Here is a 15,744-nt window from a genome sequence, read left to right as displayed (position 1 = left end):
AAAAATCGTGGTATCACATGATATCAATGAAAGTTGCATGGAAATCATTATTTTTGACGACAATATGACATGTAAATGTTGTAACAGTTCGTAAATTTTCGTCTCGGTTTAGTCATCTTTTAAACACATAGTTTTACTATTAATTTTAGAGGGTAAGCTATTTTTTAGTCGATAACAGGGCGAAAACAGATACAACAAATATACCCATGTTTGAGATTCCATGTTTAAAATACCATAGGTTTTACTGCATGGGTAATAACACGTCTTGCATAAAATGTAAGAGTAATCAATGGAACCAAGATTATAGCTGAAATCAAAAGAATGTAATCCAGGGACAAAGACGAGACATGGAAACAGACAAACACAACAAAGAACATAAAATAATACATACAAAGTAACAAAAAAAATCCAACTCGGACTAAAAACTGGGAGCATGGACCAGGTGCACCGGTAGGGTTAAGCGTCCTCTGCTGTTCTGGAAACACCCGCCGAAATGCTAATAAAAATTCAAGAACGGGGTACACGAAAAATGAACGAAGGAGTATGAAAAATTGAACAAATCAGTTTTCAGAAATCTGAATACAACTATCAGTACTTTAAACCTTTATTTTATCCTGCATTGTGTGCAATATGGGTATGTTTACATACTGTGTTAGTGAAAAAAAAAAGTGCAGCTGCATGTTTTAAAATTTTGGATTCTTCTACAAAAAAGTTGGGACGGATCCAGGTTTATGTGTAAAAATAAATTGAACATTTCTTTACACAAAAACTTATTACATTTTATAAATATTTATTATGTAATGTACCGGTAATCTAAATGTGTAAAGGTTCACAGGTCCGTTCCAATACACACAATTACTCGACAGCATCCGCCCCAAAATACAAAATCGTTAAATACATATATGTAGCTAGATATTTGCTACATCACATCATGGACGATATGATATGATCTAGTGATATGAAAACTAATCCACTGCAATGAGTTGTTGTGTGGTTATATATCACTTTCTATAAGAAACATAATTGGTCGAAGGCAACGTTGTGATGTTTCTAACTTTCTTCCCTAGACACCACACATTGATAAAATGATAGACGGACGACCGCTAAAATTTTCGCATGACAGACGCAGCATGTCAAACCTTCAAATTATTCATAGGAATCATAGAGAAAAAAGTTTAATAACTCAAAAAAGATGAATATCGCAAATTGTCAATTCACGTTATTTAATCTTAACATCAAAACAAACTCGCTGAGACTCGTTTGTTATGAATTTTAAATTAAACTTGAGTTGATATTTTACAATATTCAACTTTCATTCATTATGAAACATACAATACTTTAAATTGTGGAGACATGTCAATCTTTACAAAATAAAAGAAATCATACTTAAAATTGTAATAAACTGTCAGAAAAGAAATCTAGGTTTGGGCTGTTCCATTAAAACATATAAGGTATAGGGAAAGGCATTTTCTTAGTTTATACACGGGTATTTGTTTAAACTTTAGACATATAGAATGAATCACATAGACATAGCTTAAAAGTGCTTCTATAGGTTAATTACTGCCAAAAATTACCCCAGTATCTAACAAGATTAAATGGAACAGCCCGTAATTACAGACCAAACATCCTTTTTTAACTGATCCAGGCAGTATATGAATACGTTCATATATGTTAATCTTAAAAGATACCATTCATTATTTCAAACACATTTCTCTTCGTAAAGAGAAATATACAATATTTACACGGATCTGTAATATATAGGAACGACCTTCTTCAGTAGCCAATAAGAACAAATTCAACCACATAACCGTGTATACATGATTTTAGATGTCACAAATAAAACCCACATCTCAAGCGTTTCAGAAATCATTATGTATCTGTTTGCATTTCTTTTTTAGATTTACAACTAGAAAGGTCATGCCTATGATATATATTGCAGATTCGTGTAAATTCAATATACAATATAAGAAAGTCGCCATTAAAACAGCAGGTATTATTAAATAAAAATAAAGCAATATGAATTAAAAAGCACAAAATTCACACTTTAACATGGCACAATCAAAGTAAGTACATACAAATTCATTACCATTTACATTTTCACCATGCAATCAAAATACAAAAGCCAAGAATACAGATAACGTTACGTTATTTCTGTATACAATTCAAATGCATAATCCCTGCCTTCTGCAGACACAGATGGAATATTTCATATTTATACTGATTTACGAGTATTTTAGAAATAATAACAAATTTTAAAAATGAAAGTTAATATACAATACAGCTACATAAATAAACAAAATTAATTTCATAAAATAAATGTACTCCTGATTAGAAGGGTATGAAACATGCAACATTCATTCGACTGTTACGTGCTGGAATCTATAAGAACCGGGCACAACTGAAAAATAATGAATCATGCTCTGAAAAAAAACCCCACAAATTTGTCAATATGGGCACAAAGTGTTGGGTCTATTTAAAACCAATAGGCAGTGTGTTCCTTTAGATATCAGAAAAGCGAGCTGAAAGTTGCAATACAACGATAGGGGGTTGGGAGATATTCTGCAATTCAGATAACATTTCGGAAAGACTTTTGTAGTTTTTTTTACTACCATGATTCACACAGTGCCTGATTCTTACAGAGAATAATATGAAATATTATACAGTGAATGGTACGTTTACATGTATTCGAGGTGTCAAAATTTTGTTAGGCCGTGGAGTTTATGATTTATGGATAAGAGCGTGACATCTATGCTTTCAACAAACATTTCACTTCTGTTAGGAATTTAAATTAAATATTAAACTTGACAAATGAAAAAAACACGAAAGTTGTTACGCCTGGAAAAAAAGTTGTTACACCTGGAAAAATAAGAAATAAATTGACATACCATTAAAATGCACATTAAGTAAAACAAACTATTCTTGATCAATTAAAGTGTAAAACAAATCTGAAACATATGTAGCAGTTTGCAGTTTTTACGAAACATATTGCTTAATACTTCACAACATAAAAAGTATGGTACAAAAATATACTATAGGCTAGTGTAAACCTCATTCAGCCAACTCTCATAACATCACAGATTAAATGATATACATATTAAATGAATGCGTAAATATAAAGTGTAAATGAATAGAAAATTAAGCACTATTAATGTAGAGTTTGTACCCAATCATCAGGTCAATTATCATAAATTATTACATCTTATTAATACAAAGTGTACACATCATATCGAGTTAAACTACTTTAAGTTTACTTTTATAGTTTTTTTTTAATTTACCATGTTGTATAATGAAATTGTATTGATCCAATAAGTAATGAACGATACAATCCACATTTTTGTCAACTTTCAGACATACGTGACATGAAAGCCATCGAAAACTTAATACGGAGGTTGTGGAAATTAAAAAAAAAATTAACAAGTTGTTTAGTGATCTACTGAAGTGTTATGACAAATTTCCAAATTTAGATACGACTCGGATTAGTATAATAGCTAAGGAAGTTGAAAAAACGTTTTTAACTAAAATAAGTGGAATCTAAATCCAGTAACATTTTTGGCAACATTTGAAAATCATATCACAATTAATTCCGAATTGGCAGTACCTAAGTTTACCCACTGTCTCCCATTTAAAACTATCCAGTCAATTCCTATCCATAAAAAAATAATTTCATTTTTAGGGACGATAACATCACAGAATCAACATAATATGAAACATTGTATATGCAGTTCATGAACTACAAAACTATCAAAGCATACGGAATGATGGACGTTAATTCAGAGGTGTTCCTCTGATGGGTTTTGCCATGTTTACGAGTCCGTAGGTAAAAGGGATTCTACAAATTCCCGGCTCTTCATCGCAAACATATTTATGTGGACAACAGAAGTTGGAGTTAGTGCAGCATACACCCTAAAATAGAAGGAATTGCAAATTATACATTATTGGGAAAATGATGGTGCTACTACTCAAGCTTACCTGAAGAATTTGCTTCTGTAGTGGGACAGGCAAAATACACCCGTAAGCTGCTTGTATATACCAAAGCTATGTAATAAATTCAACATGGACTTACCTTGTATAACTTAAATGAGAGAGGTGTCTCACCAATCATTGAATTACCACGCAGACAGTAAACACCTCTATAAAGATTTCGTATTTTTTGAACTGCACACACACATACACACACACATATGCAGCATGTATCTTCATGTTTTTAAAGAGTAACCAAGGGAACCAAGGTTATAGTGGTAATCAAAAGAATGTAATCCTGGGACTAAGACCAGACATGGAAAACAGACATACATAACGAAGAACATTAAGTAACTAAAATCAAACATACAAAGTAACAAAAGTGAATGAACAATTCGGACTCCACTAAAAACTGGGAGCATTGACCAGGTGCTCCGGTAGGGTAAGCGTCCTCTACTTTTTCTAGAAACACCCACCGAGTTGCTCATATAAAGTCAAGTCCGGGGTGGACAAACGAGGAAAGGAAAACTATGACACGTTGAATAAATCAGTTTTCATGGTGCAGATGGATACACCATGAACGATCCACGCGTTCATGATGACGATTATAAAACTTCTGTAGCGATGACTTCAATCTTGTAGCAACATAACCCTGTTCCAGAAGCCTATTTGTTAGAGTTCTAGCAAATTACAAAAAGTTTGCGTATTTAAGGCAAGCTCTAGCATAACGTATGAGTGGTGATACGAACACTCAATACGCAGGTGCTGAAGGAATGTTGCCACAGATGAAAGGAAAGTTGATAATTCTGAATGAAAAGTCATCACGTTTGTCGTAAAGTTTGGTCAATAGTTTTCCTTTACCATCGATTTCTAAGTGTAGGTCAAGATATGCAGCTGACTTCACAGTGTCTGTAGTATCCTTTATCTCAAGTCATTTGGGGTAGATGCGATGTATCAAATCCTCGAAATTAGGATTTTTTAAAGATAATACGTCATCTATATAGCGGAAACTGAGTTTAAAGGATCTAGCCAAACGATATTCTTTCTTTCTGATCTGGTCAGCTATAAAGTCAGCCTCATAAGAGTTAAGTAATAGGTCAGCATGTAAAGGAGTATAATTTGTTCCCATTGGAATGCCGACCGTTTGTTGAAAAACATGTCCACCACACTGGATAAATATGTTGTCGATAAAAAATTTCAGCATTTTGTAAACATCTTCCTCTGTATATTTGGAAGATGATTTGGAATTATTCTTACAAAGTATGAGGAATCTCTACCAAGAACTATATATTTGTATCTAGGTGTACCATTTTTTTTGGAAAAACAACGATGTATAATGTTTTTAAGTCGGGATTTTAACTGAGTATGGGGAATAGAAGTATACAGTGTTGAAAAATCATAGGTTTTAATGCTATTATATTCAGATAATAGTCTTGAACTGATTGTCTCCAAAAATTCTTTCGAATTTTTCAATATCCACATTGAGTTAATACCACAACGGGAGTAACAAGTGTTGTAGTAGGACTGCAGACCCTCTTTGACAGTCGTGAGTATAGAAGTTAAAAGTTTTGAGAGATGTTTGGTGGTACATTTTGCAGATCCAGCTATGAAACATTTTTTGTATGGATTCTTGTGGAGTTTAGGAATCTAGTACATAGACGGTAAATCACAATCATCGTCCTTGGTACAGGGAACAAATGAGGATAGCACAGATTTATGGTTTTCCACAATCTCTTCTTTGAAGAGAGTGGTAGCAGTAGAGGTCGTATCACTGCTATTATCTTCTACGTCTATCTCTGATAATAACCATTAGATGTAAAACGTTTTGCAGACAAAAACAATGTTGTCTTGGGCTTTGTCTGCTGGTGCGACAACATATTTGTCATGTATAGTTGACAATGTTATTTGTACATCGAGTCTTTGAAAACTGAGACCTAACTGCCTTTAACCACATTGACAGAGAATCAATGTCTTCTTGTTCTCGTTATATCTATTTTCTTGCATAGTCCTCGACGGCATCCATAAGAACTTTAAAGTTAAAACATATGTAAACTTACGTTAAGACTCTATAAGGAAGTATACAAAAACTATAGTCTGTAAATTAATTCTATGGAAAACATTGAATTACATTAATAATTTTCTTCTCTGTTTTTTTTCATATATCAGTTTATTAGTCCATCAAATATATCCCATAAGAAAATTTCTGAAATTATTTATTTTTTCTATAAAGGTTATATGATGCCGCATTTATTACGTTTCAACATATATGTTTCTAATCTTATACTACAAACATAAGTTGCAACAGTTTTCCTGTGTAAAACTTACATTTAAATAAGGACAGCAGGTATAGGCACCATTTCTAATTGTTTTACAACATACATTTGTGTCAGGACAGGTTGTTTGTCCATCAGGGCATGTAATTGTCGTAGCTGACCCCTGTAAGGACAAGACAGGATGACTAGCATCATGATTTACAGGCAGAAATATACCATCTTTGGGTTTTGTTAGGGATATCAACGGTTTTTTGGCTACTAGTGAGGGAGAGTGGGTATGTGTTGGATCACAGCCTCCATTTGTGATGTTACAGGTTGTGCCATGAGGACAGCAGTGCCGTTGGTCAGAGCAGCATACAGCCTAAGAATAGATACAAAAGATCTATGAATATGATTTAACTCTTTCGATTCATCTCTTGTAATCATCTTGTCAATCAGCATTAAAGTTGTGTGTATCTAATTTTTGTATTCAGAAAAATCTGTTTCTGCTTACAAACATTAATTTCAAACCAACTTTGATAGGAAAAGGAAAAATTCTGCTTGTAATTCATTTAAAGGTTTTTTAGTGTACACCTTAGCAAATCAAAGAAACATCACTAGCTTTTAACTATTTGTCTGATATTGTTTTGAATGTACCAAGTACCTACCTGATGACGGATCAATTATTTATCTTGAACTCCCCCATTTTTAACGAATAATTTAAGCGTTTGCCTTGTAGGCTGTGCCGTGGTTGGAAGGAAACTTACAAGTGGTATGAATAGTATGATGTGACTAAATCAAATCACTGAAATATATATGTATATATTTCAGCAATTGTTACCGATAAAACATTAACTCTACAAGGGCAAATTTCGACTGCAAACGGGGGAACTTTCCATTGGGGAGGTATTTTTCATTACAACTGCAATCAAAAAATATCCTGGAAAACAACATTGATGTGAATTTATTTTTATTTTATTTGTTGAAGTCTTTATTAAAATTAGTCATGAGGTGATTCACGTATGTCAAAAACACATCGAATTCATGTTTATTTCTTATCCAGAAACACAGATCACCAAACCGGTTTTGGTTCGTCATATGGTTGCACTTTTGCCATAAATATATACAGTTTGTGTTTGAATGTATTGTTCTGGAAGTGTTATTGTTCTTGATTTGGTTGATTTATGTGAAACAGATGAATGTATGCCTTTCTAACAAAATTCAGATATGTTTACAGAAAGGACTATTGTTACCTAAAAAGAAAACAAATTTACATTATTTCCAATAGTATTGAACTAAAAGAAATTTTACCTCCACTTTCTATTGCTCCTTTTACTTCTATAGAAATCCAAACACAAATATATAAATATGAAAAGAATTTGTTTGTAAAGTACTCTAGACTGCTTCATATCACTTTAATCAGTTTGATTGTTTGTTTGTTTGTTGGGGTTTAACGTCCGAGCAGCAATATTTCAGCTATATTCAGACGATGAACATGAAATTGATGATCAAATGAACATGAAATGATGATGAAATGAAAAAGGGATGGGACACAAGGACAATGGGGTTGACAAATTTTGATTGCCACTGGAAATAGGGAGAGGTGGGTAGGGTCGGGCAATTTAGTCTCTTGTGGCGGAGCCCTATGGTTCCTACTCCGGGAGAATACCACAGTAGGGTTTTTAACGTGCGAGGAACGTGGCATCTTTCCCAACACGGTGCACCACTATGGTTTGCGGTCAGGTTTTCCGTATTATAGTCTGACAACCCCAGCATGTAACACGCCAGGGGTACCCCATTCCACCAACTGGGGCACACATCCCAGTTGCTCTGTGTGCAAAGCACCCTAGCCCCCGGCTAGGGTCCTGAGCACTATTTAGTCGCCTTTTACGACAAGCTTAGCGCTGCTGCAGGCCTATTCTTTTAACACCCGGTCCTGCACGGGGCTAATCAGTTTGAAGTAACCTATCTATATGAGGCTGGCTTTATAGCTGATCTGATCCAAAGGAAAGAATATCGTTAAGCTAGATCCCTAGTTTCCGCTATAAAAATTTCTTTAAACAATCCTAATTTTGGGGATTTGATACATCGCATATACCCCAAAGAACTTGAGATAAAGGATACTTAAGACACCGTGAAGTCAGCCTCATCTCTTGACCTACACTTCGAAATCGATGGTAAAGGAAAACTATTGACCAAACTTTATGACAAACGTGATGACTTTTCGTTCAGAATTGTCAACTTTCCTTTCATCTGTGGCAACATCCCTTCAGCACCTGCGTATGGAGTGTTCATATCACAACTCATACGTTATGCCAGAGCTTGCCGAAAATAATTTTTGAATCGCGCTAGAATTCTAACAAATAGGCTTCTGGAACAGGGTTATGTTGCTACAAGATTGAAATCATCACTACTGAAGTTGTATGGTCGTCATCATGAACTCATGGATAGTTATGGTGTATCCATCTGCATCATGAAAACTGATTTATTTAACGTGTCATAGTTTTTCTTTCCTCGTTTGCTTACCCCGGACTTGACTTTTTATGAGCAACTCAGCGGGTGTTTCTACAAAAGGAGAGAATGCTTAGCCTTCCACTGCACCATGTCCATGCTCCCAGTCTTTAGTGGAGTCCGAGTTGCTCATTTGATTTTGTTACTTTCTATGTATGATTTTTGTTACTTCATGTTCTTTGTTGTGTATGTCTGTTTTCCTTGTCTGGTCTTCGTCCCTGGATTACATTCTTTTGATTACCGCTATAAACTTGGTGCCCTTGATTATTCTTTTACAGTGATGTTAAAACTTCAAGCTTTAAATCAATTAAAGTACAGTCTTAAGACTTACTGACATAACATATTAAGAAAGTATTTTGAATACACAAGTATGAGATAACATATGATATTTTTAATTTAGTTATCTTACCATAGGCAAAGGACAGCATAAATATCCTTTATCATTTTTACAGCATGTTTGTCCACTCTTGCACGCCGTTACATCATCAGGACAGATAATTGATTTTGACTTAGCAGCAACTTTGGCAAACCATTCTGTAAGACCACCATCCTGCTTTAAACATTTACCAGAGGTCACATCACAGGTAGTTCCATCTGGACAACAGTGTCTACCATCAGAACAACACACTGCCTGTGGAAATAGATAATCATTGCAGACTCTCACCAACAAAGACAGTTTCATTTGGTAGGTTTCATATTGTCTACAGCAGGTTTTGTAGACGACAGGGGAAAAGATTATCTCAGGTTACTAACAAAACTAAAAATGGAATCAAAAAGAAGTAACGGAACTCATTTTTGATTTTTCGTATAAAAAGTTCTTTCCTGAAGAAAAAAACTATACTGAACAATAGCTCTTAAACTCAACCCACATTATAAAAACAAAAATAAGTTCTGTATTCCTTACCAGGAGTTTAATGATTGCTATCACACTTACCTTGGGAATAGGACAACAACCATAATTTCCAGATGCTAATTTACAACATGTCTGTTCAGATTTACATTCTGAACGTCCATCAGGGCATTTGACCATCTCCACTGAAGCTGCCTCTTTCTCAAACCAGTCCATCATAACTAAATCTCCACGATTACATTTACCAGAGGCCACATCACAGGTAGTTCCTTCTGGACAACAGTGTCTACCATCAGAACAACAAACTGCCTGTGGAAAGAGATAATCATTACAGACTTTCACCAACAAAGACATAATTTGTTTTGGCAGGTTTTAAAATGTCTACAGCAGGTTTTGTAGACAACAGTGCTTAAGTTTATCTCAAGTTACTTATAAAAGAAAAAAAAAGGAATCTAAAAAAAGACACATAATCCATTTTTGGCTTCATGATAATATGTTATTTCCTGGACAAAACGAAAAATGAACAAAAATCCTCATAGTCAACCTAATTATAAAAACAAAAATAAGTTCTGTATTCCTTACCAGGAGTTTAATGATTGCTATCACACTTACCTTGGGAATAGGACAACAACCATAATTTCCAGATGCTAATTTACAACATGTCTGTTCAGATTTACATTCTGAACGTCCATCAGGGCATTTGACCATCTCCACTGAAGCTGCCTCTTTCACAAACCAGTTCATCACAACTAAATCTCCACGATTACATTTACCAGAGGCCACATCACAGGTAGTTCCTTCTGGACAACAGTGTCTACCATCAGAACAACAAACTGCCTGTGGAAAGAGATAATCATTACAGACTTTCACCAACAAAGACATAATTTGTTTTGGCAGGTTTTAAAATGTCTACAGCAGGTTTTGTACATAACAGTGGAAAAGTTTAACTCAAGTTACTAACAAAAGAAAAAAAAGGAACCTAAAAAAAGACACATAATCCATTTTTGGCTTCATGATAATATGTTATTTCCTGGACAAAACGAAAAATGAACAAAAATCCTCACAGTCAACCTAATTATAAAAACAAAAATAAGTTCTGTATTCCTTACCAGGAGTTTAATGATTGCTATCACACTTACCTTGGGAATAGGACAACAACCATAATTTCCAGATGCTAATTTACAACATGTCTGTTCAGATTTACATTCTGAACGTCCATCAGGGCATTTGACCATCTCCACTGAAGCTGCCTCTTTCTCAAACCAGTCCATCACAACTAAATCTCCACGATTACATTTACCAGAGGCAACATCACAGGTAGTTCCTTCTGGACAACAGTGTCTACCATCAGAACAACAAACTGCCTGTGGAAAGAGATAATCATTACAGACTTTCACCAAAAAAGACATAATTTATTTTGGCAGGTTTTAAAATGTCTACAGCAGGTTTTGTAGACAACAGTGCTTAAGTTTATCTCAAGTTACTTATAAAAGAAAAAAAAGGAATCTAAAAAAAGACACATAATCCGTTTTTGGCTTCATGATAATATGTTATTTCCTGGACAAAACGAAAAATGAACAAAAATCCTCATAGTCAACCTAATTATAAAAACAAAAATAAGTTCTGTATTCCTTACCAGGAGTTTAATGATTGCTATCACACTTACCTTGGGAATAGGACAACAACCATAATTTCCAGATGCTAATTTACAACATGTCTGTTCAGATTTACATTCTGAACGTCCATCAGGGCATTTGACCATCTCCACTGAAGCTGCCCCTTTCTCAAACCAGTCCATCACAACTAAATCTCCACGATTACATTTACCAGAGGCCACATCACAGGTAGTTCCTTCTGGACAACAGTGTCTACCATCAGAACAACAAACTGCCTGTGGAAAGAGATAATCATTGCAGACTTTCACCAACAAAGACATAATTTGTTTTGGCAGGTTTTAAAATGTCTACAGCAGGTTTTGTAGATAACAGTGCTTAAGTTTATCTCAAGTTACTTATAAAAGAAAAAAAAGGAATCTAAAAAAAGACACATAATCCATTTTTGGCTTCATGATAATATGTTATTTCCTGGACAAAACGAAAAATGAACAAAAATCCTCATAGTCAACCTAATTATAAAAACAAAAATAAGTTCTGTATTCCTTACCAGGAGTTTAATGATTGCTATCACACTTACCTTGGGAATAGGACAACAACCATAATTTCCAGATGCTAATTTACAACATGTCTGTTCAGATTTACATTCTGAACGTCCATCAGGGCATTTGACCATCTCCACTGAAGCTGCCTCTTTCTCAAACCAGTCCATCACAACTAAATCTCCACGATTACATTTACCAGAGGCCACATCACAGGTAGTTCCTTCTGGACAACAGTGTCTACCATCAGAACAACAAACTGCCTGTGGAAAGAGATAATCATTGCAGACTTTCACCAACAAAGACATAATTTGTTTTGGCAGGTTTTAAAATGTCTACAGCAGGTTTTGTACATAACAGTGCTTAAGTTTATCTCAAGTTACTAATAAAAGAAAAAAAAGGAATCTAAAAAAAGACACATAATCCATTTTTGGCTTCATGATAATATGTTATTTCCTGGACAAAACGAAAAATGAACAAAAATCCTCATAGTCAACCTAATTATAAAAACAAAAATAAGTTCTGTATTCCTTACCAGGAGTTTAATGATTGCTATCACACTTACCTTGGGAATAGGACAACAACCATAATTTCCAGATGCTAATTTACAACATGTCTGTTCAGATTTACATTCTGAACGTCCATCAGGGCATTTGACCATCTCCACTGAAGCTGCCTCTTTCTCAAACCAGTCCATCACAACTAAATCTCCACGATTACATTTACCAGAGGCAACATCACAGGTAGTTCCTTCTGGACAACAGTGTCTACCATCAGAACAACAAACTGCCTGTGGAAAGAGATAATCATTACAGACTTTCACCAACAAAGACATAATTTGTTTTGGCAGGTTTTAAAATGTCTACAGCAGGTTTTGTACATAACAGTGCTTAAGTTTATCTCAAGTTACTTATAAAAGAAAAAAAAGGAATCTAAAAAAAGACACATAATCCATTTTTGGCTTCATGATAATATGTTATTTCCTGGACAAAACGAAAAATGAACAAAAATCCTCATAGTCAACCTAATTATAAAAACAAAAATAAGTTCTGTATTCCTTACCAGGAGTTTAATGATTGCTATCACACTTACCTTGGGAATAGGACAACAACCATAATTTCCAGATGCTAATTTACAACATGTCTGTTCAGATTTACATTCTGAACGTCCATCAGGGCATTTGACCATCTCCACTGAAGCTGCCTCTTTCTCAAACCAGTCCATCACAACTAAATCTCCACGATTACATTTACCAGAGGCCACATCACAGGTAGTTCCTTCTGGACAACAGTGTCTACCATCAGAACAACAAACTGCCTGTGGAAAGAGATAATCATTGCAGACTTTCACCAACAAAGACATAATTTGTTTTGGCAGGTTTTAAAATGTCTACAGCAGGTTTTGTACATAACAGTGCTTAAGTTTATCTCAAGTTACTAATAAAAGAAAAAAAAGGAATCTAAAAAAAGACACATAATCCATTTTTGGCTTCATGATAATATGTTATTTCCTGGACAAAACGAAAAATGAACAAAAATCCTCATAGTCAACCTAATTATAAAAACAAAAATAAGTTCTGTATTCCTTACCAGGAGTTTAATGATTGCTATCACACTTACCTTGGGAATAGGACAACAACCATAATTTCCAGATGCTAATTTACAACATGTCTGTTCAGATTTACATTCTGAACGTCCATCAGGGCATTTGACCATCTCCACTGAAGCTGCCTCTTTCTCAAACCAGTCCATCACAACTAAATCTCCACGATTACATTTACCAGAGGCAACATCACAGGTAGTTCCTTCTGGACAACAGTGTCTACCATCAGAACAACAAACTGCCTGTGGAAAGAGATAATCATTACAGACTTTCACCAACAAAGACATAATTTGTTTTGGCAGGTTTTAAAATGTCTACAGCAGGTTTTGTACATAACAGTGCTTAAGTTTAACTCAAGTTACTTATAAAAGAAAAAAAAGGAATCTAAAAAAAGACACATAATCCATTTTTGGCTTCATGATAATATGTTATTTCCTGGACAAAACGAAAAATGAACAAAAATCCTCATAGTCAACCTAATTATAAAAACAAAAATAAGTTCTGTATTCCTTACCAGGAGTTTAATGATTGCTATCACACTTACCTTGGGAATAGGACAACAACCATAATTTCCAGATGCTAATTTACAACATGTCTGTTCAGATTTACATTCTGAACGTCCATCAGGGCATTTGACCATCTCCACTGAAGCTGCCTCTTTCTCAAACCAGTTCATCACAACTAAATCTCCACGATTACATTTACCAGAGGCCACATCACAGGTAGTTCCTTCTGGACAACAGTGTCTACCATCAGAACAACAAACTGCCTGTGGAAAGAGATAATCATTACAGACTTTCACCAACAAAGACATAATTTGTTTTGGCAGGTTTTAAAATGTCTACAGCAGGTTTTGTACATAACAGTGGAAAAGTTTAACTCAAGTTACTAACAAAAGAAAAAAAAGGAACCTAAAAAAAGACACATAATCCATTTTTGGCTTCATGATAATATGTTATTTCCTGGACAAAACGAAAAATGAACAAAAATCCTCACAGTCAACCTAATTATAAAAACAAAAATAAGTTCTGTATTCCTTACCAGGAGTTTAATGATTGCTATCACACTTACCTTGGGAATAGGACAACAACCATAATTTCCAGATGCTAATTTACAACATGTCTGTTCAGATTTACATTCTGAACGTCCATCAGGGCATTTGACCATCTCCAGTGAAGCTGCCTCTTTCTCAAACCAGTCCATCACAACTAAATCTCCACGATTACATTTACCAGAGGCCACATCACAGGTAGTTCCTTCTGGACAACAGTGTCTACCATCAGAACAACAAACTGCCTGTGGAAAGAGATAATCATTGCAGACTTTCACCAACAAAGACATAATTTGTTTTGGCAGGTTTTAAAATGTCTACAGCAGGTTTTGTACATAACAGTGCTTAAGTTTATCTCAAGTTACTAATAAAAGAAAAAAAAGGAATCTAAAAAAAGACACATAATCCATTTTTGGCTTCATGATAATATGTTATTTCCTGGACAAAACGAAAAATGAACAAAAATCCTCATAGTCAACCTAATTATAAAAACAAAAATAAGTTCTGTATTCCTTACCAGGAGTTTAATGATTGCTATCACACTTACCTTGGGAATAGGACAACAACCATAATTTCCAGATGCTAATTTACAACATGTCTGTTCAGATTTACATTCTGAACGTCCATCAGGGCATTTGACCATCTCCAGTGAAGCTGCCTCTTTCTCAAACCAGTCCATCACAACTAAATCTCCACGATTACATTTACCAGAGGCAACATCACAGGTAGTTCCTTCTGGACAACAGTGTCTACCATCAGAACAACAAACTGCCTGTTGAAAGAGATAATCATTACAGACTTTCACCAACAAAGACATAATTTGTTTTGGCAGGTTTTAAAATGTCTACAGCAGGTTTTGTACATAACAGTGCTTAAGTTTATCTCAAGTTACTAATAAAAGAAAAAAAGGAATCTAAAAAAAGACACATAATCCATTTTTGGCTTCATGATAATATGTTATTTCCTGGACAAAACGAAAAATGAACAAAAATCCTCATAGTCAACCTAATTATAAAAACAAAAATAAGTTCTGTATTCCTTACCAGGAGTTTAATGATTGCTATCACACTTACCTTGGGAATAGGACAACAACCATAATTTCCAGATGCTAATTTACAACATGTCTGTTCAGATTTACATTCTGAACGTCCATCAGGGCATTTGACCATCTCCACTGAAGCTGCCTCTTTCTCAAACCAGTCCATCACAACTAAATCTCCACGATTACATTTACCAGAGGCAACATCACAGGTAGTTCCTTCTGGACAACAGTGTCTACCATCAGAACAACAAACTGCCTGTGGAAAGAGATAATCATTACAGACTTTCACCAACAAAGACATAATTTGTTTTGGCAGGTTTT

The 15,744-nt window shown here is 34.6% G+C and overlaps 1 protein-coding gene across 1 annotated transcript in view; it reads right to left on the bottom strand.

Annotated features, from left to right (window-relative positions):
• Positions 1-586: 586 nt before the first annotated feature.
• Positions 587-15,744, bottom strand: part of LOC148603478 (uncharacterized) — a 38,130-nt gene continuing 22,972 nt past the window's right edge. Inside the window, exons 16-30 of the mRNA XM_088552865.1 lie at positions 15,455-15,679; positions 14,929-15,153; positions 14,402-14,626; positions 13,875-14,099; positions 13,348-13,572; positions 12,821-13,045; positions 12,294-12,518; positions 11,767-11,991; positions 11,240-11,464; positions 10,713-10,937; positions 10,186-10,410; positions 9,658-9,882; positions 9,133-9,354; positions 6,286-6,594; positions 587-3,903 (exon numbers count right to left, since the gene is read on the bottom strand). Coding sequence (XP_088408991.1) covers positions 3,766-3,903; positions 6,286-6,594; positions 9,133-9,354; positions 9,658-9,882; positions 10,186-10,410; positions 10,713-10,937; positions 11,240-11,464; positions 11,767-11,991; positions 12,294-12,518; positions 12,821-13,045; positions 13,348-13,572; positions 13,875-14,099; positions 14,402-14,626; positions 14,929-15,153; positions 15,455-15,679 — 3,369 coding nt within the window. The 3' untranslated portion in view covers positions 587-3,765. The remainder of the gene's footprint in view (positions 3,904-6,285; positions 6,595-9,132; positions 9,355-9,657; positions 9,883-10,185; positions 10,411-10,712; positions 10,938-11,239; positions 11,465-11,766; positions 11,992-12,293; positions 12,519-12,820; positions 13,046-13,347; positions 13,573-13,874; positions 14,100-14,401; positions 14,627-14,928; positions 15,154-15,454; positions 15,680-15,744) is intronic.

This window comes from Perna viridis, chromosome 11 (genome assembly GCF_037379345.1).
Source record: "Perna viridis isolate PV_CMFRI_1.1 ecotype Kerala chromosome 11, ASM3737934v1, whole genome shotgun sequence".
NCBI lineage: Eukaryota > Metazoa > Mollusca > Bivalvia > Mytilida > Mytilidae > Perna > Perna viridis.
Note: the sequence above shows the minus strand (reverse complement) of the source record. Positions and strands in the feature narration are given on the sequence as shown.